Raw genomic sequence first — 27,438 nt, 5'->3', positions numbered from 1 at the left:
TGTTTTGGTCAATTTCTCCCTTTAGTTCTGTTAGTAGTAGCTTGGTATATTTTGGTGCTCCCTGATTGGGGGCATAAATTTTGATGACTGTTATGTTTTCTTGTTGTATAGTCCCCTTTACCATTATGAAATGTCCATCTTTGTCTCTTGTTATCTTTTTCACCCTGAAGTCAGTTTCATCTGATACCATTATGGCTACACCTGATTTTCTCTGGGTACCATTTGCTTGGAGTGTCAATTTCCACCCTTTCACTTTGAGTCTATGCTTGTCCTTGTAGCTGAGACGTGTCTCTTGGAGACAGCATATGGTTGGGTTTAGTTTTTTGATCCAATCTGCTGCTCTGTCCCTTTTTATTGGTGAGTTCAGTCCATTTACATTTAGGGTGATTATTGATATGTGAGGATTTCCTGTCATTCTATCTTTAGTTTTCTGGTAAGGCTGTGTCTCCATTGTTTCTTTGCCTTTTTGTTGTTGTCTATTATTTCTGTGTGGTGGTATTCTATCATGTTTCCCTGTTTCTTCTTTTATTACAGTATATATTTCAGTTCTGGATTTTTTTTTGAGTGGTTACCGTTAAATTTATGTAAAAGAAAGTTTGATATTTAGAGTATTCCATTTTCTTCAGCACGCTTACTTTCTCCATTCCCATATTCCGGTTGAGGCTTTTACTCTCCCCCTTTTTATGTTTTGGTTGCCACAAATTGTCCCTGTTGATGGTAGTCGAATAGCCTCCATATCTTTAAGTTCCTTTTCTGGAGACTTTTCACTTTCTTTCTGAGCTGTCTTGTTGCCTTGGTTGTTCATGGCAAATACTGATTTATTATTTCTCTTCCTAGACATCTACAGGAGTGGCTTCTGCAACAGGTTGATAGGAAGAGGTCTTTCTTTTGTTTTCCAGTACTTGTTGGTAGAATGTTTTATTTCTCTCCGACTGCAGCCTTTTTTTCTCTCTCACACGGTAGTGCTATGTTTTCTCTGCACTATTCCAGCTTCTCACAGAATGGGGGGAATTCCCTGGGAGACGGGTTTCTCCTCTGTTAATAGTTCACCTGGGTCACAGGGCACAGTGTCCGTGTGGGTATGTGGAGAGCTTTTGATGTTCCAAAGCTCTTCCTGCACCAGATTCAGAGCCCCTGTGTTTTAGCAGTTCTGTTTACTCCTGCAGGGGTCTGCCCAGACAGGTGGGGACCTTGGGGGTGGGGGGCGGTGAGTTGTGAGAGGTGGCCCAGAGCCATGGCGGCGACCACCACCACAGCCGGTCCTGCTTCCACAGCTCCCTCCCCTTTGCCAGAACTAGTTGGGCTGTGAATCTGTGTCTGCCATCCACAGTTCTCAGAACAGCAAATATTCTGTTCTTTTGATCTGACACTGCTACTGTTCTGCTTCTAGCACCGGGCAGTGGGGCGGGGCGAGCTCTGGGAGGGGAGGGAGGGGGCGGCTAGTCTCAGTGCCTAAGGCTCCGTTCTCTGCTCGGCAGTGCGGGCTTAAACCACCGTTTTCAGCCTGCTTCCCTCAGTCTTTTCTCCAAGGTCTCTGCCGTGAGTGTTGGGTTCAGCTGAGTTATATGCTGCCCCCTCAGCCCTGTGGGTCATAAGCAGAGCTGTAGCAGTCCGAGTTCTTCCCTCTCCCGCAGCTGCGGTAGTTCCGGGAAGCAGCGAGCTCGGAGCACTGAGCTAGGTCTGCGTCCTGTGCCCACGGGGCTCCGTCTCCACACTTCTCCCTTCCCTCCTCTCGCACTGGTGCGAATCGCCCACCTTTAGGTGAATTCAGTAGTGGGCTTGCCTATCTGCTGTGCAGGGAGTCCTTTGTGGAGTTATTAATGTTCTATTTGTTGTAAATTCCAGGGGAGCTTTACAGAAGCTCACATCACGCCGCCATTTTCATGATGTCGGTCCATGCATTTCTTTTTTTAAAACTCTTCTTCAGTAGGAGCAGGATGGCACTCTCAGTGTCACCCTGTCTTATTGCCTCTGTGCTAGTACTCACATGTGGGAGATTTGATTATACCAATTCCTGGATCTTATAGACCTGTTGGAGGGCAGGACCTGGGGCTCCCATGTTTAAAGTGCTCTCCAGCTGATGTTTTTATATCTAGTGTTAGACTCCTGGATTTGTGGCATAGGTCAGTGTTCGAACCCCTTTGACTCTTAACCCTTTTCAGTATAACAGTTAATTAGTGAACCTTAGGAAATGAAATTGTTTCAGTTGTATGTGAAGTAGTTTCAAGTAAAACATAATTTTAGATTAGTACATTCAAATGTGTTGTAAAGTTTATCTTAAACACAAGTTTTAATAATGATGCAAAGAAAAATTTATTTTTTTCCATTTTATAGATGATGTGTACTATTTATATTCAGAGAAAGCAAGGTTTATCAACAGATTTGGAAATTACATATAGTTACGGGACCAAATATATTTTAAAATGTAGACTGAAATTTAAGTATGTATTATGATTTGAAAGTATATTTTAAACTGCTTTCCTCAATTTTTAATATTCTTAGATGCTACACTTAAGTAAACTTTTAAAAAAATATTTTTTGTTTTTGCATTTAAGTTTTACATGATTAAAACTTAACTGAGTCTGGATGACTGCATACAAAGGGGCTTAATAGCAAACGATTTTGTGGAAAAGCGGCATTACGTAATCCCTTGCAACCTCTAGGTTCTGAGATACTCTGTTTTATGGCTTCATTAAAATTTTGGTATTTTGTTTTCTTTAGTTAGTTAAAATAAAGATGCATTTTCCGTAGTTTCCCTTTTCTTCTCTTCCTCCAGACACATGAAACTGTGTTAATGACAGATGCTCAGTAAATATTTGGTGATTGATTAGTAATTTCTAGTTCCACCTCTGTATTTCAGAACATAATGGAGATTTGCTGAAATACTATAATGAGATTCTCCTAGCCTTTTTATGATGAAACCACTTACATTTCAGGACTTTTCCGACTTCATCTCTCTAAACATAAAGCTCCAATTTTAGGTCAAGAATCTGAAGAAAATTTTTGAGCACTTTCCCAGAAGAATTCATAGATGCTGACATAACATTTGCATGTGATTTCATGGGATTTAAGCATCTCTAGAATATTATGAAACCTAGATCAAAATTCAGCAAGTATAGCCAATACTGTGCAGAAATGACCTGCATAGCCTACGTCTGCTCTATGGGATAGAACTATAAACTTTTTGGTTTTGGTGAAACAACCTTTCTGTTCTCACTTATCTCTTGACGTACCTCTTTTTTTTTTTTTTTCAATTCTTTATTTTCATGTTTTATTGTTAACTTCTCACTTATCTAAAAGATATTAAAGTTGCCTGCGTCTTTGCATCTTGAAATATATCATATACTGTTTCTTTGTGTGGCCATGTTGTCATTGTGTCCTGAGTTACATAATGAATTGAATAATACATATAGTGCTTCATTTTCAGAGATGGTTGTAATTTATTTTTGTTTCTGCTCCTGTACTTAGTAAAATTACTTACCTCTTGACTGCCTACCTTGTAGGGAATTTTCCTAAGCGTATAAGCTCTTTAAAACATATCCTGATTTAATAATCTTTTCAAGAAAAATGGCATAAAGTAAACCAAAAAAGTATATCAGAAACTGAAAGTTTGATCCACAAAACTGCAGTCACCTATCATACTCTTTAGAACCATGTGGCTTGCCCTCCCCCCAAAATATGCAGCTACCTGTGTTTTTCAGTGCTGTACCTCTGCAGTGGTTCTTGAACATCTATTTCCTCTTTTGAGGCAAATGATGTGTAGGCTCCCTTAGATATACTACCTTGACCTGTTGCAGTAGCTCTAGCAACTGATGGAGCAACTAGTAGGCTAGGGGACATATATTGTGTTTCCTGATGGATCTAGTTTGCACTATGTGGAAGGATGCATAGGTAATGGAAGGTAGTAGTGTGAGGGGGAATAATTCCTAAGATTGGTGTGATGTGCTCTTGAGGTGTAGCCTTGGAATTAGAGGAAGGAAATTGGTGAGGATGATGGATATCTGGTAGACTTAGTTTAAAGAAATATTATAGGAGTGTTCTTTCAGAAATTTAGGAAATACTAGTGTAACCAGTGGAATGATAGGAATGAATGAGCGCTGTAAGCACACGTGTGCTTATATTCCACTTAAGTATTATAGTTTTTTACAAGATAAATTTTTGTCTTGATCACAGAGGTGATCTAATAACTGATGTACATTTACGTGCTTGGTAACAAAAATATTAATGATGTCTATTATTTGAGTAAATGGTTAGCAATGTACTTTTTACTTGTTTATTTTGCTTTTGATATCCTGGCCTCAGGTTCCCATTTGTAAAATGTAGGTTATTCTTGAACCCCTTTTTTTCTACAATGTAATAATATAAATGCCTGTTGAGTACCTTAGTATCCTTAGAAGAAAAGCATGGTTTTAAATTTGTGAGTAATGACTATTTTCAAAGAAGACATAGCAAGGTAAAAGTGTGTGTTTAATGTATTGGTTGGTTTGAGATTTCCATGTAATTTATTAACAGACCAATAGACAAGTAAAAAATAAAACATAAAAATTAATAACATTACTTAAGCTTCTTATCCTTTTACAAAATAAAGTAGCATTAGTACCCAGTATGTATCTGATACTAGGATGTAGGTCTTGGGACTCCAAAATAAAAAGGAAAAAGGGTAAAATGTTTCTCTCTGTTAAGGAGGTTGTGTTTTTTTTCTCATTTAATAATTAGGAGAGGAGGTTGATATAATTTCTTTTAAAAAGCTATTATTTATATTTCTTTTTGACCTTCCGATTTTAAAGGTTTAAATATAAACAGGTATAAAGAAATAGAATTCTCTATGATCCTGCATTCAGAGATACTTTTAACATTCCAGACTATATGCACATAATGTATTTTCCCTATCTTGTATTTGTTAGCCCTTATTGAGTACACGTGAAATGGAAACAAGTTTTTGTTTTTTTTCCTCTTACAGATACTGTGGATGGTAGGGAAGAAAAGCCTGCTGCTTCTGATTCTTCTGGGAAACAGTCTACTCAGGTTATGGCAGCAAGTATGTCAGCTTTTGATCCTTTAAAAAACCAAGATGAAATCAATAAAAATGTCATGTCAGCGTTTGGCTTAACAGATGATCAGGTTTCAGGTAAGTTAGTCCCTTCCATCCTTCATTCTGTATCTTCTTCCTTCCCTCCCTTTTCTTTAAATAGAAGGGACTTGGATTTAGTGAGGTACACAAATCTTAAGGGTGCAGTTTAATAAATTTTACATATGTATACAGCGATATAAAACACCGACTATGTAAAAGATGTAGGTGATTTCTAGCACCCCAGAAAGCTTCTCATGACCTCTTCCCTTCAGTAGATCCCTCCTTTTTATAGAATAACACTGTTTGGTTTAGGTAAATTTTATTAAAAGTAGAAATCAAAGTTTATTTTTTAAAAATCGGAAATGTTTTGTAATATTTTTCATCTGTTTTAGGACTAAAATTATATTTGTTGTCTTAGTCTTTCCTCTGATCTTAAATTAGAGAAATTTAAATGTAGATTTCTGGTTAAATTGCTTTAGTGTAGCGAGTCCTTTTATATGAATGTTTTTAACCTCCAGCACCTATCCTATGATTTCTTCCTTTTTATTTTTTTGTCATTCAATATTTTTTCTGCTGCTTTCTCTCTTTTGGGGTTCTAATTACACATACATTGGAGAGCTTAATATTGTCCATTGGTCTCTGAGGTTCATTTTTCTTCATTCTTTTTTCTCTTCTTCAGATTCGATGCTTTCTATTGAACTCTCTTCGAGTTCACTGATTCTTTCGGCCATTTCCAATCAGCTGTGGAACCTTTCTAGTGAATTTTTATTGTGTTTTCAGCTGTAGAATTTTCATTTGGTTCTTTTTATAGATTTCTTTTCCTGTTGATCGCTTACCTTTACATTCATGAAGACTATTTCCTTTTAATTCAGTGAATGCATTTTTGTTTAATTCTTTAAAAATATTTATAATAGCTGCTTTGAAATGTTAATTGTATGGACTCAGACTACAGTATTTTGCAGTGTATAATGTGCATCCACGTTTTTGCCCCAAACTTTCAGGGAAAAAAATCTTTTAATTTTTTTAATCAAATTTTTATTTGTTTACATTTAGGTACTTGCTTTTTGTATTATAAAGGAATTTTAGCATTTATTTCTTAACATGGTACAAGAAATTTTATATAACAAATACCGTGTTTCCCAAAAAATAAGACCTAACCGGAATATAAGCCCTAGCATAATTTGTCAGGAGGATATCCCCTGAACATAAGCCCTAATGGGTCTTTTGGAGCAAAACTTAATATAAGACTCAGTCTTATTTTCGGGGAAACACCGTAATTACAAAACACAAGAATAGATAGAAAGTATAAGAAATTTTATTTACCAGTAACAAATGTATGATATTTACGCATCATGGAAGGCCAAGAACTCTTCATCATTGCAAGTTCGTCATAAGTTCAAAAAAACCAATGATCATATTCCAGGGTATTATTAATGTTGTGCGTGTGGATATTGTTATTGATTTCTAGAGTTACATTTTTAACTCATAAGCATAAATAAAAGAATTAAAAACATTTATATAGATACAGAATTAGTACTACCCATGTATGATGTGCATTCTTATTTTCCCTCACAAATTTGGGCAAAAAAGTACACATTATACACGGCAAAATACGGTACTCATTCTTCCTGTGGAGTATAGCATCTGATATGTCTGCTAAGTTCTTTTTAGCTCTGAGTCCTCTTGGGTGTTCCCCTCCCCGGTCCTACCGTATTTCCCCAAAATAAGACCTAATCGGAAAAATAAGCCCTATCATGATTTTTCAGGATGCTCATAGTATAAGCCCTACGCCAAAAATAAGCCCGTTAAGATCATCAGTCAGACTGACGCATTTAGTATGTCTGTTGCAACACACGATGATTGACGTATTGAATTATAAAATAATAATATATAATTAAATATAAATAAGTAATAGTATTGACATTAATACTTAAAATAAATGATAATTAGTATTTGTAAATACCCAAGCAGGCACCTTTGGACGAGAGGTAAACGCCTATGTAAACAGATGAACTCAAGACTTACTGCCGAATGACCAATCGGAGTACAGACACAACGCAGGAATCACGTGTGCACTTGATAACGAATGGACATGGTTATGTCTAATATGAATCTTCATAATTCAATACGTCGTGTGTTGTAATGGACGTGCTTAATGCACTCATGTGAAATAAAGAAACGTTTCCTGAATTTTGGTGCCTGCAATTTTTCATTGCTTTTGTGTGGACCATCATTATTAACTATCATCATTTTTGTTGACACTCCTGTCTTGTAAGTCTTCAATTAACACTTGATTTAATGGTAGATTTAAAGGGAATAATATTTTGACCCCCAGACAAGATGAGTGCAAAAAGAAAGCTATTCTATTGAGTACAAGAAAGGAATCATGGTGGACTCCTGGGGCAAGAATTTAATGGCTTTTTGCAAAGAGAAGAAGTTAAATCTCTGAATGGTCTGAAAATGGCGAGGAGAGTATGATAGCCTCAGTCAACAGGTAGACGAGGGAAATGTGATGAAGCACAAGTGTGGATTAGATCAGCAACCACTATTTCCTGAGCTGGAAGACATCATCTGTGAATGGATTGCTGACAGGAAAGCAAAGGCTTTGGTTGTGCCCAGGGCTGATATTCAAGCATTTGCCCTTGCAATGGCACCACAGTTAGAAATATCCCCAGAAGAATTCAAAGCATCACAACACTGGCTGGGTGGCTTCCTTCAGTGATAAGAACTGTCTCTAAGATCAACAACACTGTTCAAGCCGGAAGATACTGAAGTTATTAAACGTGCACTTGCATTCAAGTCCTTTGTTGATGGTGTTGACTTTTCTAAATACCAACTCTCCAACATGATAGCTATGGATGAAACTGCAATGTTTATGGGCCAAGGATCTCTGTTTGATCAGAGGGGTGATCGTCAATCCATATTCCCTCCACTGGTTACGAAAGTGCACGAGTTACCTGTATTTTGGCAATTCGTCTGGATGGAAAGAAAGCCCCACCTCTAATCATCACTAAGGGCAAGAAAGACAAGGTTGACCGTATTTCAGGCATTTATGTTCTTGAAACTGAAAAAGCCTGGTGCACACAAGCAGTTATAAGGAAGTAGGTTGACTTAATGCTGCCACGTGTTAACTGCGGTGGCCAAAGAGGTCTGCTAGTCTGGGATTCAGCCAGCACTCACTGCGCTAAAGACATGAAGAACTTCCTTGTAGAGAGAAGAATAGACCATGATTCCCGCAGAAATGATTGCCTATCTCCAGTCTCTTGATATTACAATAAACCAGCCATTCACGGACCATTTGCACATGGAAATCAATGACTACATTGAAAATAGAATGGAGAGAAATCAGCATGGAAACTCTGTGAAGCCTAGCCTGCAAGAGGTCGTGACTTGGGTGAAGAATTCATGGGATAAAATAACTGACAGCTGTGTTGCCAGTGCACTACGAGCAGGCTACATGGACAAGAAGTGCTCATTTAAGGAGACCTCTGTTGCTGGACATGAGAGATTGGGGCCAGTGGTTCTACAAGAAATGGAGTCGCAAGAAATTCAAGCCGGAATTCGGGGTTTGGAGAGTTATGACGATGTTCCAGAGGAAGATGACATGACTATTTGAATAAATGTAGATTTTTCTACGTGAATAAATGAATAAATGTAGATCGTTATACATGAATAAATGTAGATTGTTGTACATGAAAAAATAAGACATCCCCTGAAAATAAGCCTGAATGTGTCTTTTGGAGCAAAAATTATTATGAGATCCGGTCTTATTTTCGGGGAAATACGGTAACTCCATGGTCAGCTGCGGACTTGGGGCTGAGCTTGTACTCAGATTTTATATCTTACTCCTTTGGTGGCTCTCTTACTTTAGAAGTTTCCCCCTCTAATTTCCAGCTGCTTGGCCAGCCATGAAGTTAGCATTGTAGTTGGAGCTGCAGAAGTCAGGACTTACAATTCCTACTCATTTTAATTCCATTGGGGTAAACTCTTCTGATTTCTGCCGATGTTTGGTTGACTTCCAGTAATTTCAAATGGTTACTCTATTTTGTTCAGGTTTTTAGTTGTTACATGTGGGAGGGTTTACCTGACCAGTTTATTTTGCCATTATCAGTAACTGGAAATACAGGATTCTGTCTGTTTTCTTTTCCTTCAGTACTTTTATGGGATTTTTCACTTAAGAGAATTGTGTGAAATTCTGAAGACACACATATTTGTATATGACATATGTTCTTGGCAAAATAAGACATCAGACGTGAGATATCTGAAAAACACATTTTTAGAGCAACTGAAATATGACTTAATATTATAGTTTAATACTTAAGACTTCAAGAAATGCCAGATAGAGAAGTAAATAGTTGTATATGGGATCAGGCTTAAAATTTTTGATTAGAATATAGTATATGCCAGACCTGAATTACATGATTAATACAATTCACATTATTTGAAGACATTTTTCTGATAGCTTTGTATGTTGACTTGAAGAAGAAAACCTGTACACATAGGAAATGCCAGGATACCTTGTAGTTATTTAGGTATGATGTGAAAAACTCGGCTACAGTAATGAATGTAGCTATGGGAAGGAGGGATGAATATTACAAAGATAGGATTCGCTACATTAACTAATAGGTTACATGCAGGGGAAAATAACAGTGTCTTTTGTAGGAGGGATGTGTGTATGCGTTGATCTGCATGTATATAAGTATCAGTGGAATGGTGGTACACAGGAGCAGTCGTCCATGTTACTTGGTAATCATGCGTTGCTCTGCGTTGCCACTGCTGTTATCCTGGTTTAGGTTCTCCTCAGTACCTGCGTTGTCAGTTGCCAACTGTGTGCCTAGTACAGGGAACAGATGTTTGCCCTCAGGGAAATTAGTCTGCTGGTAATAGCAAGTACTTATGTGGAGCTTTTAAGTGGTAATCACTTTCATAAGCTTTGGCTATATAAGCCATTTTTATAAGCACTTGCTATAAGCGCTCGTTAACTCATAAACAGTTAACTTTTCCCCCTGCAGTCATAATATGGTCCAACAATACCTGGACCACTCGGACTAGCCATAAAACATCACATTGATCTATCGATGATATCATGTTAATTGGATAAACCTTACAGTAACGTTAGGAAGTAGGAAATAGTATTTGTTTTGTACAGAGGAGGAAACTGAGGTACAGAAGGAGATTAAGTAACATGCCCAGAGTTCACACCTACTAAGTGGCAGCACTGGGATTCAATCCTAGCCAGTTTGGCTCCAAAACTTTGCTTTTAACCATTCTATCTTGCCCAAACAAAAAGAACTTAAAGGAATAAATATATTGACAATTGTCTTCAGAATGTCTTTTTTGACTGCTGCAGTATTGGAACTTCAGGGAATTCTCTCCATTTACTTCTTTGTTCATGATTTTGGAAGAATTTACGTGGCTCCATATTTAAGAACTACTAGACGTTGTGAGGCAGGTGTAAAGAATCCCAGAGGAACCTGGCCAAAGAGCTTGTAGTCTAAATGGGAAGATGGAAGCTGCTCAGAAATGCAAGGAAGAAGTTGATAAGGGTCATAATAAAAGTATACAGAAGTATACAAAAGTATACAGAAGTTCACAAGTGGAAGAAAGTATTCGTGAGTGAAAAAAGGCTTAAGAAGTATGGAGTTATAACTGTGTTTTTAAAGAATGTTATATTTAGATATGTGAAAGTGGTACAGTGGAGTGAACAGTGATAAATGGAGGCAGAAAAAATATTCGCCATACTGTGGGAATAGAGAACAGATTAGTTTAGCTGAACAGGGCATGTGAGAAGAGGAGTTGTGAGAAATGTTTGGATTCTTGAATACGAAACTAGAATATTGAACTTTAATGGGCAGTGGAGACCCATTAAAGAATGAAACGATACTTTTGGTTGCTGTACGAAATAGATCACATAAGGTAGAGGATACTGGTTTTGCGGAGATGGGTTTTGGTTTTTTTGCATAGGGAGGTTACGACTCAGGAATATAGCGCTCTACCCTTTATAGGGAAGGATGTCCAGTTGTAGCTTTGGATTCTGAGACTGGAGCAAAGGAAAAAATAATTTATATACATTAAATGTAAAAGGCTGCATTTGTGTTTATGCTTATTCTATAGTGCTGTTATTTTTATTCTGTTTTAACCAAACCTGTTCATTGAGCTTGCTGAGGAAAGGTCTTGCATTAGAAACTGAACTGACTTTTTATGACCACACAGGGCCCCCCAGTGCACCTGCAGAAGACCGTTCAGGAACACCCGACAGCATTGCTTCCTCCTCCTCTGCAGCTCACCAGCCGGGAGTTCAGCCACAACAGCCACCATATACAGGAGCTCAGACACAAGCAGGTCAGAGTGAAGGTAAAATAGAGCTTAGTGCACATGTGCAGAGTGGGACATGTGCAGAAATGTTTGTAGCAGTGTTGTTGGTAACGGTTAACAGCTTACATATGCATTCATTCTATGAGCACAGTTGGGAAAAATTTTGATTTACTGAAACGGTATGTTTTGGCATTGAGAAAACCAAATAGAATAATATTTCAGGTATGCTTCCGTTTAGTGAAAACAAAAACTCCAAAAAGTGTTTATATGAACATAAATACAAGGTGAAAGATCAGGAAGGAGTCATACCAGTTACTCGTTGGTGGTGACCATGTTGTCAAAGGTGACCCATTGAGGTGACACTTTAGGTGCCATTTTCTTTCCTTCTCCGTCTCCCTCTTACAACTGTGTTATTTTTGTAATTTAAAAAGATTTTTAAAATAGAGGTATACCATAACTTTAGTTAAGTGTAGTTTTTGGAAAGATAAATAGCCCTTTATATTTTTGTGCAGTTAGCAATATGTCTTGTGGAAAAAAGCAATATATTTTAAATCAAACTTTTTTTCTCTAAAGATGCGTCCTTGGATGAGCAATTTAATCTCTTTGGGTTTTGATGTTTTCTCATTGTCAGTTGTGAAAATTGGATTGAACCAGTGGTTTTAAAAGAATGTCTTTAGTCCTGAATGAAACACAGCTTGAAAGCTCAGTATTTAAAATATTATGATAAAGGAGTCATTGCCATGGTTGAAGGGTATTGAGGGGACACAGGCTCAGGACAATAGACACTAAGGTGCCTCACTGAAACCCTTGGAACTCTGCAGATTGTGGCTAAGTATAGTAGTCCCCCTTTTCCCCAGTTTTGCTTCCTGCAGTTTCAGTTACCTGCCGTCAGCTGTGGTCTAAAAATATTAAATGGAAAATTCCATAAATAAACAATTCATAATTTTTAAATTGCATGCTGTTCTGAGTAGTATGATGAAATCTCAAGCCATCCCACCTAGGACGTCAGCCGTGCTTTTGTCTACATCCCCACACTGTATACGCTCCCTGCATGTTAGTCACTTAGTAGCAGCCGTCTTGTTTATCAGCCCCACTGTCATGATTATCACAGTGCTTGTGTTCAAGTAAACCTTATTTTACTCAATAATGGCCCCAAAGCCATTCACATACTTTTATTACAGTATATCCTTATAATTGTTCTATTTTATTATTAGTTATTGTTGTTAATCTCTTACTGTGCCTAATTTATAATTTAAACTATATCATAGGTATGTATGTGTAGGAAAAAACTGTATGTGTGTGTGTATATATAGCGTTCAGTACATCTGTGGTTTTAGCCATCCACTGGGGGACTTGGAACATATTCCCCAAAGATATAAGTGGGTGGGAGCTACTGTAGTTACTGATATCTAGGGTTCCTTCCAGATATTAAAATGTTGGTTCTGTGAATTGCCCATACATGTTAGTTAGGGCCTTTAAAACTACATATTTCACTTTAAAACAAACACCAGGTGGTGCTCTTACTATTTGTATAATATAAAGAGGTCAGGTGGTGGTATCATGTATTTTCAACGCCAGAAGCAAGTGACTAGTTTATCAATCACATTAAAAAAGAAAAACTATAGTCTAAAATGAACTGAGTCCTTTTGTCATAGAGTCCTAACCATACTGTGGCGACACTTTCTAGTTTTCCCATTGGATGAATGCCAGGCATAGGGACTAGTTGGTGGCATTTTGCTGATTAATGAGTGGTTTGGGAAGAATTTCTTACTGCTTAAGCCATTCTCCACCAACTTTAGTCACAGTCTTTCCTTTGCACCAAGATACAACTACCCAAACTGGAACAACTACCCAAACTAGAAATGAAGCAGATGTGGGCTAAAACAGAGAAGCAAAAGCAGAGTTTGGATATGATGGGAGTTTAATGGCTATATCAGGCGAACTAACGTTTGTTTTTTTAAAAAAGAAATCCCATTTTAAACAGTGTATATACTGTTGTAGAATGTCAGTTGGAAGGATAATTGTACCAAATAATGTTTGCTGTTCACTGATATAGGAATAGGATTTAAGATACGAACAGTATCTCATGTTATTCTGTCACGTTTGTTTTAATTGAAAATTTATTTTCAAATAGGTAAAATTAAAAAATATAAAAGGATATACAGTGAAAAATCAGCAATTCTCTCTCCCACCTCTGACCCTCAGCAACCAATTTCCTTTTCCAGAGGCATCAGATTAACACTGTTTGATATGCATTGAATTCTTTTAGGATGGCACTAATTATATGCCTTGCTAAAGCTGTTACTTTTTTAGTTTACATTAAAACATACCATATAAAAAGCTGTACAGTTGTTAATATGTGACATCAGTAAGTAGATTAGCATTCTGGAGGTGAATCTCTAAATTAGTGCTATCCAAAGGAAATGCAATGGAAACCACATGTAATTTAAAATTTTCTATTAGTCACATTAAAAAAAGTTTTAAAAAAGGTACAATTAATTTTATTGCACATTTTATTAAATCCAATATATCTAGTATATCAACATGTAATCATTTAAAAGTTATTAATGTTTTACATTCTTTTTTTTTGTATTACACATTGGAAATTGGGTGTGACATCGGTTTGAATCACTTCAAAACACAAACGGCCTGTTATAGTTAAGACTAGCCACATTTCAGGTGCTCAGTAACCCTGTGTGGCTAGTGCCAATTGTATTGGATAGCACAATTCTAGATTAATATATCATTTATAGAGTCCCAAGATGAATTATAGGCTACTTTAATGAATTCTTTTTGATGTATAGTGTCCCTGACATCGCCAGTTAGATCATTGTTGGTTATAATTTGAGCAGAATAATCAACATAAAAATCCATTACTAATAATTGATAAACATAACAATCTCAGAATATGAAATAATCTATGATAAAATAAGTAATTTTGAGTTGTTACTTAAATTCCATAAAAGGGACCTTGGAATTGTGATTTCCTTTCCCAAGGATTTTAGTCTTATTATGTTGTTCAGTTAAAAGAATCAACAAAATGTTGAACATAAAAAAAGAAAGAAAATGGACAATATTATTATTTTTTAGATAAATCAGTTGCCTCTGTTATTAGAAAACTATATACAGTTGAGTAGTTGTCTGAAACTATATAAGTAAGTGGTGAGGATACAGAGAAGAGCACCAAAGACCAGGAGGTTTGCTGTTTGACAATTCAAAAAGATGTGAAGGATATAATTAAAATCTGTAAAATCATGTGTCACTATAATGACAAACTGAGTAGACTTTTAAAATGGCTTTTATTTTGTAAATTTTGAAATATACACAAAAGTAGAGATAGAATATATCTGTCTCCCCCTACAAACACTTTTATTTAAAATTTGCTGGAGTGTTTTAAATCAAATCCTGCACATCATTTCACTCAGCTATTTCAGTATGCATGTCAAAATGATAACCTTTTCTTTGTAACATAACCACCATGCCAGTATTACACCTAACAACAAAGTTAAGTGATTCTTAATGTCAACACATACTATTAATGTAGTTGACCTTTGAACAACACGGGTATGAACCGTGTGGGTTCAGCTATACGCAGATTTTTTTCAATAAATAAATAGCCTGCTCTTTGTATCCCCAGGTTTCGTATCTGTGGATTCAGCCAATTGCAGATCGAAAACAGTATTTTCCATCTATACTTGTAAATTCTCAGAAGCCATGGACTGACTGTATGCATTGTTTTACACCATTTTATATAAGGGACTTGAACATTCACAGAGTTTGGTAGCTGCAAGGGGTCCTGGAACCAACCCATGTAGATTTTGAGGGACAGCTGAAGTTTCTGGGGAGTCACAAGTTACATGTGGGTTTTAACTGTGTGGAGGAAAGGCACCACCAACCTGTGTTCTTCGAGGATCAACTGTAGTCTCTCTTTGAATTTGCCTAATTGTCTCCTAATTATCTTATTATCGTTGGCATCTTGTTCAAATCAAGAGTCTAATAAGGTTCACGTTTTCCATTTGATTATGTGTCTTAAGTCTTTTTTCCCAGTAGTTGTCACCTTTACATGTTTCCAAAATCAAAACTATTATTTATCTGTAACAAGTAATGATTTATGCCAAAACATAGATGCTTAGAACATTTATTATTATAATATCTCATGCAGTTTCAGAGTCAGGGATCTGGGAGTGGCGTAGCTGGGTGGCTCAGGGTGTTTCATGAGGCTGCAGTCATGTGAAGTGTAATCCGAGCTGGAGGGTCCACATCTAAGATGACTCCCGTCTAAAATGACTCCCGCATGGGTGTTGGCAGGAGGCTTCAGCCCCTCATCACCTCTCTCATAAGCTATTTGGTTGACCTCTTGACAGCAGCTTTCACCACAGTGAGTGAGCAAGAGAGTAAGGTAGAAGATGGCTGTCTTCTATGACCTGTCCTCAGAAAAGTCATTGTCATTTCTGCAATATTCCATCAGTGTACAGGTCAGCCCCATTCAGTGTGACTACATAAGGGAATGCATACTTACATGTTTTTTCATTCTTTGATAATTTGTGTATTATTGAGTTAATCTTTCTAATTTCTAAGATTGTAAAGTATACCAACCCGTTGCCATATGCTATATATGAGCAGGGGTTGCCATGGAAACTGGCTAGCACTCTGTAACAAAGTACAGTCACAGAAGTCTCACCATTACTCTTTGCTTCATGCTATTCCCTTTCTCGGCTTAGGTAATAGTTTTTATTTTATTCTACCATTGATTTCTTTCTGAAATTATACAAAACAGCTTATACATATTTTTTTGCTCAAAACAGCTTACTCTAAACTGTTTGCACCTTGCTTTTTCACTTAATCAATAGCACCTGTAGCTCTCTCCTTACGAGTATGTGAAGTTACTCTTTTACAACTAAACACAGACTTCTTAGTTACATTTCAGAACACTGTGATAGGAAGTCCCATTTTGGACTTGAATGAAGTGTGTTTAAAATAAGCAAAAGGAATACTTTGTAGAGGTAGGAATAAACCTCTGAAATTTATAACCCCAGGGGTGGTATTTTCATAATGGGTTTTTAGTAGAATAGGAAAAAAATAGAGTGCATGCTTGCCTTAAGAGTAGTTGTATGTACCCTTCAGTTTTTATTGAAGGAAACAATCATGCTTTTTTGACGTGGGAATTCCTTAGAATCATTGATGGCAACGGTCTACTACTTGGGGCCTTAATCTCAGCCTTTCTGATGATACTAAGTTAATATATTACATGAGACAACATGTACAAAACTCCTTTGAAACTAAAGCCCTGGAATTACGCTTGGGTTCCAGTGATGGTTCTTAATTGGCTGTGATGTATTGATCCCAGGCAAGTTGCTTAATATTTCTGTGTCCGAAATAGGGATTGCTAATAAGGTTAAATTTGCCCCCATGTATGTATTGCCTGTTCTTCACTCATTTTTGTATTGTAGAGTTAGTTCTAATTTCTAAGAATTAGAACCCATTGTAATACACTATACATATTTCTCCCCCTTGATTATATTTCTGTACCAGTTCTGGTCACTTCTGTTCTAAAATTTAGTTATACAATCCAGGATTATGTTGGTATCTTCTAAGGTGGTTAACTTCTGCACTACCTTTTGTGCTGTGTCTAAGTCATGAACCAATAAGAAAGCATTTAAGAAACTTGTCAATTTTTTGTTATGTTTGGGAAGAGCATTAATAGCTTAAAAATAGTTAAGCAGATTTTATTTCTATCATAAAAAACATACAGCTGCTTGCTAGAAAGTAAGCTGGCTGTAAGTACAGGCATATTTCAGTGCTACCGGCCCAGTGGACTGGGGTCTATGCCTTGGTCTCAGCCTGTGAGTGCTAGGTGCCAGCGGCACCGCAGTTTGAGGAGCACTGCATAAGGCACTGACTTTTTTTCAGTAGTTGTCTCTTTCTGCCAAAAGTGTGCTGTTTACCCAGTCTCTTGATTAACAGATGGTTTGAATATTTTTGAAAGAATTAGCATATAATTATTTTAAAGATTTAAATACTAGCTAGATATCAAAATGCAGGTTTTATTGCTACTCTTGGCATTAGATCTAGCTAAATCCACCATTAGGACAACTGTAAAGTAGTGGAGATGATGAAGACATGAACCAATAAATACTTGTTTGGAAATCACAGGTAATAATGGTGTCGGAGAGGTTTCTCTGTAGGAACTGTGGTCTGCTGACCCCAAATAGTACTCTCATTTCCAAGTACACCTCCCTAGTGTCAAACAGGTCTACCATTATTAAAAAGTACAGTGTGGAACCCTTTAGGCTTTATCAGATGCTACGTGATTGGCTAGGATTTTCAGATGACGGAAATGCAAACTATTGTCACTTGCCAAAGGTATCTTAGAAGTCTGGAATGAAAACCTTGTAGGTCCTTGCTACCAAATAGTCTATTCATAGGGCACCAAAAAAGGTTCAAACCTTTAGATGACAAATAACAGTGTTTTGGGAAAGATTTGGGAGCTATTAATGGTATGTGCCCCTTTCCTCAGACTTTTATTGATTGATTTTTGACTCACTTGATTGTTACTAAACATTCGCAGTACAGATCCATTGGCAGTTGGATTTGAAAACATTTGTTTTTCTGGAATTTATGAAAAGACCATTAGTGTTATTTGCCGCCGATAGAGTTCTCTGCAGTTAATCCACAGCAGAGCAGCCACTCTTGTTAAATTGTTCATTCTTCTTTTCTTCAGAGACATTCAAAGGGAACAGGCATGTTCTTGTGTATTTTTACTCCACGTGTTTATGTGTTTGGATGGGGAGAGAATTACATGTGCCTTAAAAAATGTGAAAGTATTTTTTTCTGCCCAGTTAAACCTGCCTCTTTTTCTTGTCCTTTTTAGGTCAGATGTACCAGCAGTACCCGCAACAGGCTGGTTACGGAGCTCAGCAGCCGCAGCAGTATGGTATTCAGTATTCAGGTGAGCAGGTGTCCCGACGGAGCTGGCTCGTGGTGGAGGAGCTGTTGCTGTACTCATTAAACCTTAATCCTTTCCTTTTAATTCCTTGATTACATTGTTATAACAGGTAGTATTTATATACTGGGGAAATAACATTTGTTGTATTTATTTTCAAACATTTTGCATAAATACTTTGTTGTAAATCGACTTTTCAGTTTTCCAGTGGGCAAGTAAAACTTGTAATCATAGTAGATGATTCTGTAATAACTTGTAGTATAAAAAAGTTTTTAATTTAAGCAAACAAAGCTATCTCCTACTGATGTGATCAGCTTACCTCCTCAGTGACTTAGAACTGCAAAAATGCGCGATTTTTTGCCCCATTAGATGTGACACATAGCCCCAGTGTACTCTTAATACCTAACAAATATTAATAGTTCCCTCATACATGGAAAGGTGATCTTACTAAATAAGAACCAAATTAAGCTACTTAGGTTTTTAAAATCTCTCAAAGGTCTGTAGGAATACCAAAAACAGGCCAAAGAAATGGAATTGTATAAAATATAATTCAGGCAACTAAGAAGTATAGTTGTTTTAAATAGGCATCCTGGGTATTTTGTTTTATCTTCTGTTCATTGAATATTATCCATATTTAAGTATGAAAAATTTCTTTAGTGTAGCTTTGAACATAATGATTATAATTCAGGTAATTTTTACATTTGTTAGAGAGTTTGTGTTCAACTCTTATTTTACAATGAAAGATTTAAGTATCGGATTTTAACTGTAAAAATAGTTTACCTAAGTTGATTCTTGCCTAAATTCTATTTATGGAGTTTCATAGTATAAACTAGAGCAGGAGTCGGCAAACTATAGCCCACAGGCCAAATCAGGCTTGTCGCTATTTTTGTGAATAAAGCTTTATTGGAACACATATACACCTATTCATTTTTGTGCTGTCTATGGCTGCTTTGGCATTATAATGGTAGAGTTGAGTAGTTGCAACTGAGACCATGTGGCCCACAAAATCTAGAATATTTGCTATCTGGCCCTTGATAGAAAAAACATTTTTGCATGTCCCTGAACTAGGCCATAAAATTCTATCGATTAATTGGAGTTTGACATATTTTAACATATATGGACTGTATTTGCTGTAATTTAACCTGTAGCTGCTAATTTTTAATTACATAAAATAGGTGGAATGAATTCAAGCTTGGAATTTTAATTAGAGGAAAGGTTATTTTTAAGATGCAGTCTTTTAGAGTAAAATCAAAATGTTATAAATTAAGTAATTTGTAGCAGTAAGAGATATCAGAGTGGAAGAGTCATTATCTAATCCAGGGGCTCACTGTGTTTCAGAATAACATGAAGAGCTCTTTTTAAAAGTTACAGGTCCCTGGGCCCTACTCCCAAGGATTTTGTTTTCTTTGGTCAGGGGTAGGACTCTGGTTTTGGTATTTTAAAAGCACTGCAGGTGATTCTAAAGTGCTGCCAATGTTGGGGACCACTGATCTTGCCCCACCCACTCATTTTCTAAACGAAGCAACTACGGTTCAAAGAGATTGTGATGCATTGAAGGACACGCAGCCCTTCGGTGGGGTTGTTAGATCAAAACCCAATGACTGTACTTGACATTGCAGTTACTACTTCCCTATATCATTCTGCATTTTCCAGCCTAAATCAGGGGTTGGCAGACTTTTCTAGCCTTTTCAAAAGGTTAGACAGTATATATTTTAGGTTTTTGAGGACCTTATGATACCTTGTCCTATACTATTCATTTATTCAAAAAACCACAATTTCCATTTCTTAAAATTTCTGGTATTTACCAAAGTTACTCATTTTTCAAGGGAGAGTATGGTGGTGGGAGGGAGACTAAACATAATAGAAGTATTGCCACATTATGGTCAAAGACTCTAATAGGTTGCTAATGAAACGACATCTTAGGCTCTTAGGGGTAAATCCCTCTTCTGAGAAATACTTAAGGATCTGGTTGTTTCCACTCAGTTAAAAAGCCAGTTTAGATTTCAGTTGCCAGGATGAAAAGGCAGTTTTTGTTTGTTTGTTTGTTTGTTTTTGCTCACAGTCATAAGTTGAATAGACATTTTCAGTGTAAAAGCTGAGTCCTTCTGTTGCTCCAAAAACTTACAGTGAAAAAATTAAGTTAAAGAACTTTATGTGGAAGATAGGAGAAATTATATGACATTCAACATTGATCATGAATTGACTTTAGTTCAGTATTCCGGTGCTACCATAAGTAAAATGCATTAGACATTTGATTTGCTTATTAAAAATTAAGCTTGTTCTTAATGATTTTAGTGAGGGTCTCCACTCTGAGTAAAATTTAGTTCTTTTCATATTACTTTTGTATTTCTGACCCCACCAGTTCTTATAACTTGAATTTGATTGAGAGATATGGGAATAGTCAACTAAATACTCTGCTTGGAGACCCAAAGTGGTGGTGGTAATTTTGGACCATTTTTGACACTGTTGGTTTGCCAGTTTTCCTCTGACCTTTTCCAGTTTTATTCATGGACTATGTCAAAAAGGTTTCTTTCATGAGTAAATTTTGAACCCAGGTTCAAGGTGAGTTCAGAATATACTCAACTTCATTCAATCCTTTTTTTTTTTAAATGCAGGGTTGTACATATTTTAATAATTTTCTTATGTATCTGGTATTTAATGCTGACAGGATTCCAGTCAATGGAGAGTTTTCATTGCAAGTAGCTGCAGGTGTGTTTCATGGTAGACATAAAAGTTTTTAGTGAAGCCGACTTTTTCTTTTAAAAAAATGTACATCCTTAGTAAATAATGAATATAGATGTTGATTTTGTGGGGCAATATGGTATGCTTTTTGTATGTTATGTTGTTACTGTTGAATCAAAATTTTGAGTTGCAAAAACATCAGATACCAAATCTAAAAGAAAGATTTTAAGGGTTGTGAAAATGGGTACTCAATGTTTACTCTTAAATGGCTTAGTTTTTATTTTTATAGAGTGACTAAACCTTTAAAGCATCTCAATAGCACAATAAGATGTATTTGTAGCATCATTGTTAAATTTTAAAATACTCATTCTCTACAGTGTGTTTTTATTTGGTATTGTTGTTAAATAGGTCTTCCCTTAAAACCAGGTTAATGACTAGTGTTTGCATTAACATCAGCCTTTATCATTTGAGCATCTACTATATACTAGGAATTATGCTAGAACAGGAATTTGCTTTCATGGATTATGTAGTCTGGAATCAGTTGTAATGAAGAAATATATGTATAGTAGTTCATTTTAAGATGAGAGAGTTTAAAAAACTTTTAGAAAATTTTTGATACAATATTATATGATGAAATGAATCTACTCTACTTGTTACATAAATACTTAGAAGTTTGTTAAATTTCTCATAATTTTTGATCCATAACAGTAAAGACTGATTCTTTGGAAGATTTTTCACCAACAGAAAAATAACATACGTATCTTATTTATGTTACATTTTCAGCAGGCTATAGTCAGCAGACTGGACCCCAGCAACCTCAGCAGTTCCAGGGATATGGCCAGCAGCCCGCTTCCCAGGCACCAGCGCCTGGCTTTTCTGGTCAGCCTCAACAACTGCCCGCTCAACCGCCACAGCAGTACCAGGCGAGCACTTATCCTCCACATACTTACGCTACCCCAACTTCTCAGCCTACTAATTATACTGTGGCCCCTGCCTCACAACCTGGAATGGCTCCAAGCCAACCTGGGGCCTATCAGCCAAGACCAGGTTTCACTTCACCTCCTGGAAGTACCATGACCCCTCCTCCAAGTGGGCCCAACCCGTATGCACGTAACCGGCCTCCCTTTGGGCAGGGCTATACCCAGCCTGGGCCTGGTTATCGATAAAGAGGCTCAGCTACACTCGCAAATGTAGCTGCTAGCTATCTGTCTCCCAAAAAACTCCAATACTACTATCTTGTTTTAATTTGTATTTGAAGTTCAGAAATTTAAAAAGCAGAGCATTTTTTATATCATTGGCTGTTAATTAAAAGTATAATTTGCTAGAACACAGACCAAGATGAAAGTCTTTTCCTCCCCTGCTGAAAAGTATAGCAGCTTCCTAGTAATTTTGGAACACTACTTACATGTGTGTAAAGTAATTGACTTTCTAGCCTGCTTTGTCCCAAGAATATTAAAATGCTAGGTTGAAATTTAGCTGTCTTACTTGGCTTTTTACTATTAACATGATGTACTAAAAGTAGATCCCTTTGAGAAGATAACTAGATATTATGTATAAAATGTAACATTGATAGGTTAATAAAGGTGATTGAATCCATTAGTGGTCTTATAATTTAATCATATATGTATACACACACACGCATATATAATTGATTTGGGTATGTGTGTATATATACACACACACATACATATGTATGTACACACATGTACATGTGTATGTATGTATACCACATGAGGAAAAAAGCAAGAAAAAAAATCCGTATTGATGTTTGGTCTGAAAATGAAGTATACATGGTTTAACTTAGTTTTCTATTCAGAGAAACACAGTGTTATTTGGTTTTTGTCCCAACTTGGAAGAAATGCATTTAACAATTATGGACTTAAAACAATGAAACTTTAAAATAGATGTTACAGGAAGATAGATTAGCATTATATATAAACACAACAGATACAGTATTAAAAAACATAAGAGGGCTTTGGTAGATCCTGAATAACCTTGTGATTTTCCTTATAGAGATGAACCTTTCAGAAATAAAGAACTCAGCCTTAAAAAAAACATCTCTTTATTGCAGAATTTCTACTTGTTTGAAAAATACAAAATGTAGCATTGATAAAATTGAAGCATGTTGAAAGGTAAGCACAGGGTCCTTTCAGAATGAGGGTAATGATGCAGCATTCCCACCTCCCATTCCAAATGAAGAAAATACCTTTTTAAATAAAAATGAATTTGATTTTCAGTACAGGTTGAGTTAGAATTATGAAAACATCCTCTGGTACATTCAGTTCTAGAAGTCTTAAGTATAAAATGATAGCGATCTCATCGTGTTTTGTGTGTGTGTGTGCTCAGACTTCACATCCAGTCTCTGCATATAGTTTGATAAGAATTACATTAAAAACAACATGAAGACAGTTGTGTGAAGGGATACTATGTATATTCAGACATAACATATATGGGGAGGAAAAGAACAGTATTTTGAAACAATGTATCATTCTCAATTGCATTTTTTAGCTGAAATGAAATTTACTGATTCAAACAAAATGTTTTTAATAATTTGCAGAAAGGAAATGTATATTTACATGATTCAGAAAAGCTGTTCAGCTGTTGTTAAAAAATAAACATGAACCTTTCCCTCCCCCCCCAGCTATATATGCTGAAGATAATTTGATCTAATAAGTTAAACCAAGTAGAGATTTATGGAATTAACTCACCAGTAGGAAGAATACACATTAATAAAAGTAAATATTTTTTAAAAAGTATATTAGTTTTTGATGTTAATTTTGTTATAAAAGTATCTCAAAACATCATTACAACAGTGTGATAAATAATATACAAATGATCTCTTAAAACACGATGAATAGGGAGCCAGCTTCCCCAAAAAATGTTACTCTTATATCTTGCTTTCCTAAAATGACTTTGTAAAACCTGATAAATATTCTCAGCAATCTTTCTAATAAACATCTAATATTGCTATCAATTAGATTTTAAACTTTTATACATAGTAAACAGAACAGCTTCAAATGAATGACAAATACCGTAGTGTTTCGATTATTTCTTGCCATGATGAAACAGAAGGCACGCATGAACACGATTGCAGCATCTACCATTTTCCAGGAATCGTGGTCCCACATTCATACCACTGAACATAATTGATTTGGGTATGACCACCTATTTCTCCAAATTGGACAGGTTCTTGGCGAACTGCTCTGAAATAGCCTAGGAGGCAAAATAATTTAATTTTAACAGCTGCTGTATTATAATTCTTGCCCTTAGCACTCATAGTTTGAAGTGTCATTGAATGGCTGGAAGTTAGTCTAGGTGAAGCAAAGTATTTTAGAAAATGGATAACAACAAAGGTCCTGGTCTTTCCTGAATTTCCAGGGGCACCTGGAAATTCCTGGCCATCTCCCAAAAGTTACGATGGAATGGTTGGTAGTGTCTGGGAAACAAAGCTGGAAAGGGGTAGGAGTCAAGGGGGTTTTGTTTTTTGTGTCATCGACCACGCTCCGTATACTCTGTCATGTGAAAGGGTACCTTCTGCATTTCACAGACTAGTGGAAGTCTGTGAAGAATTGACCTGAGAAATGATGCTATATTTACTACAATGTTAAGAAACAAAAGAAGGGTAGTTCTAAGAGATTACTAAATATCTAAGATTTAAACTTAGGTGAAATCTTCCTTCAAGGACCCGACACTGAATGATTAAAAATTTCTGTGAGTATAAGACATAGAAATACACAATTTCCAGTATACCTTATGTCCATTCCTATCAGACAGCAATTTCAACTTCCTGAATTCATGGGTTCACAGATCTTACTCAGTCATCTTTTACTATGGTTGGTATTTTTAAGTGCCAGTGAACAAAATGTGTTGCTACAAAGACTAGTCAAGTAATTTAAAGTATTTAATGCACCTCTTGGTGATTCCCAAGTATATGGACATTTAATTTACCCTCTCCTGCCCTGCCTGGACAAGAATTAAATTAATTTTCACCTTTTCAATCCTCATTAAGCAGCTTAGTACTAATGTGTCTTCAGCATTAGAGTGGTTATTCATTTCTTAGCAGAATTGTTCTATTTTAACTGTATGTAATTAAGGCAAATACTGTTTTTCCATTTGTGGTAATAAAGTTTTCTTAAATTTTTTAAGGGAATTAAAAAATGCCTTTATGCTCAATTTTGACAAAAAACCATAAAGGTAATATATGAATGATTTATGCTTAGGAAACTGCTTTTTTATAGCGATTTTTGCAAATTCAGGTTTTCTTGAAACAGAATGCATTTTTATATATGCTTGTGTGTAGGTTTCCTTGGCTTTAAGGGACCGACTCTTAGGGACTGGGAGGAAAGTTGAGAAACTTTTATTAAAGTCTTCAGATTAAGGTCTTATATGAATTTTTTTTTTTTTTTTTTTTGCCAGATAATTAGAACAGTAGTGGTACAGAATTATTTTGAAAGTGATTGCTTTCCTCAGCTTGAATTCTTTTTGGGTTAATTTATGAAACCCTCTTGCTTATGAGGAAGCTCAGAAAACATACCGTCTTTCGTGGGTAACTGGTCAGAAGTCAGCTGCTGTCCTGTGCGTCCATCTAAAAATGAGTCCACGAACTGGCAGTGGTCTTCTCCATGGCCTCTTTGATCGCCTATGTTATAAAATTTTCCTGAAGAACCCAAATTAAAAGGATTATAAAGTGTTATTTTCTTTGATATGGGACAATTCTAAAATAATCAAATTGTTTCAAATAATCAGTCTTTCCTGTTCTTATACTTTTTCTTCCCTTTCACCCTGGTTCAAGCCACCAGTGTCTCTTGACTGAACTATGGAATAGTCGCCCAGTGGGCATCCCTGCTTTCACCCTTCCTCTCTCTCTTCTCCTCCCACTCCCACCCCCTCCCCATCTCCTGCATCTTTTAAAAATGTAATTCAGATAATGTCACTCCCTCCATAGTTCTCTCCAGCAATCTCCTATTGTACCCCAACAAAGCTCAGTCTTCACCTGGTCTCAAAGCTCCACGTGACTGCACGCTCGCCTGCCTGCTGGTCTCTCCCTCGCTGGGCCTCACTCAGCCACACCAGTGGATTTCTCGTCCCTCTGTCTCTAGCTTTCTCCCTAGATCTTTGCTTGGTTGCTGCTTTCTCAATAGTTTTCTAATTTGCACAAGTGTTACCTTTTCAGAGAGGCTTTTTCTAAACATTCTAACTAAGGGAGCTTCCATTCAGCTGCTTTCTCCCACTCCTTATGTTTTCTTCAAAGCACTACATGAAATTCTTATTGACATATTTGTTGTCTGTCTCTTTTTACTACATTGTAAGCTACAAGAAGGCAGGGATGTGTCTTGTTTGCTGCTTTGTCCCCAGCACGTAGGGCAGTGTCTGAACAAAGCAGGTACTATTTGTTGAATGACTGAACAAATGTTTCCTTTCTATGTTGAGGCCAGCTTTATTTGTTTAAAATTTTTACTGTCTGAATATAGAAGAGAAAGTGATAACCCACTGAGTCTGGAGCCAGGCGTTATAGCCTTTCCGCCCAGATGTTTTAATCTTATCTCTGGCAGACCTAAAATTTTAATTGTGTCACATTCCTTCTGTGATTATTGTTAGGTACACTCTTTATTATCAGTAGGTTTTTTTATCCTTGGTTGGCTGTAACAAAATTGAGCTGGAATGTGGCTATTCTTTACATTCAAGTTTGCCATGATGGCACTGTTAGAAATTGCATTTTCATTGTTTACCTCCTAACAACATGTCTCAAATCCTTGTTTACTAGCTTTAAGTAGTTCAATAACATCTTGCTCAAAAAGAAAACTTGTATTTACATCACACCTTAGTGTCTGGAACTGTCCAAAGAATAGGCCAAATTACAGAATGCTGCAAAGCATCCCCAGAAGGACAGGGTCCAAAACAGTTAGTAGCCCTGCTTACCTGTGAGGGAGTCGCTCAGGTAAATCTTGTATCTGAGAGAGTTGCATAGCTGCACCCCTACAAACTTTTTATACCACGTCCTTTTGACATACTGTTTGCCCTTACATTCTGAGTAAGAGTCTGAATCAAAGGGTCTTTCAGTCCAGATAGCATCTCTTCCTCCTGCATAAGGAAAACATGGTTTGAGTTGGGCATCTGACTCTGGAGACTGAAGAGCTGTCCTAAAAGCTTTTTTAAAAAGCAGTTTGCAAAATTCACTGTCAACTTGCTGGTTTTCTCCATTGCTAAATATTGGAGCCCAAAATGTAGGAGTTTACACACAAACCCCGATTAAGTTCCTGTTATAGTGATATAAATCTTAGAGGAGTACTTTTAGGTGTTGAATACTCTCAGCGGTGTTAGAGACAGCATCCTAAGTAAATTCAGGTTTTTTGTTTTTTCAGCCATAAAATTTAAATGACTGCTTTAATGTGACTTATAGTAAGTGGAAATGAGGGTGTTAATAACT

At 36.5% G+C, this 27,438-nt stretch overlaps 2 protein-coding genes across 54 annotated transcripts in view; one reads left to right on the top strand and one right to left on the bottom strand.

Annotated features, from left to right (window-relative positions):
* Window positions 1-22,607, top strand: part of TFG (trafficking from ER to golgi regulator) — a 41,253-nt gene extending 18,646 nt beyond the window's left edge. The window contains exons 5-8 of one of the 4 annotated variants that reach the window (XM_074332843.2): window positions 4,961-5,128; window positions 11,285-11,413; window positions 18,258-18,335; window positions 21,798-22,607. In XM_074332843.2, coding sequence (XP_074188944.1) covers window positions 4,961-5,128; window positions 11,285-11,413; window positions 18,258-18,335; window positions 21,798-22,177 — 755 coding nt within the window. In that variant the 3' untranslated portion in view covers window positions 22,178-22,607. Of the gene's footprint in view, window positions 1-4,960; window positions 5,129-11,284; window positions 11,426-18,257; window positions 18,336-21,794 lie in introns of all 4 variants that reach the window. The other 3 variants (XM_019756526.3, XM_019756525.3, XM_019756527.3) reach the window with 3 other exon arrangements.
* Window positions 22,608-23,056: 449 nt separating this feature from the next.
* The window catches only part of ABI3BP (ABI family member 3 binding protein), a 259,305-nt gene continuing 254,923 nt past the window's right edge, over window positions 23,057-27,438 (bottom strand). For all 50 annotated transcript variants that reach the window (XM_088793875.1, XM_074332670.2, XM_088793881.1 and 47 more), the window contains 3 exons: window positions 26,931-27,092; window positions 25,546-25,668; window positions 23,057-24,224 (listed from right to left, as the gene is read on the bottom strand). In XM_088793875.1, the coding sequence (XP_088650001.1) occupies window positions 24,109-24,224; window positions 25,546-25,668; window positions 26,931-27,092 (401 nt within the window). In that variant the 3' untranslated portion in view covers window positions 23,057-24,108. The remainder of the gene's footprint in view (window positions 24,225-25,545; window positions 25,669-26,930; window positions 27,093-27,438) is intronic.

The sequence above is a fragment of the Rhinolophus sinicus genome, chromosome 17, assembly GCF_057876585.1.
Source record: "Rhinolophus sinicus isolate RSI-liver-muscle chromosome 17, RSI-T2T, whole genome shotgun sequence".
Classification (NCBI taxonomy): Eukaryota; Metazoa; Chordata; class Mammalia; order Chiroptera; family Rhinolophidae; genus Rhinolophus; species Rhinolophus sinicus.
Note: the sequence above shows the minus strand (reverse complement) of the source record. Positions and strands in the feature narration are given on the sequence as shown.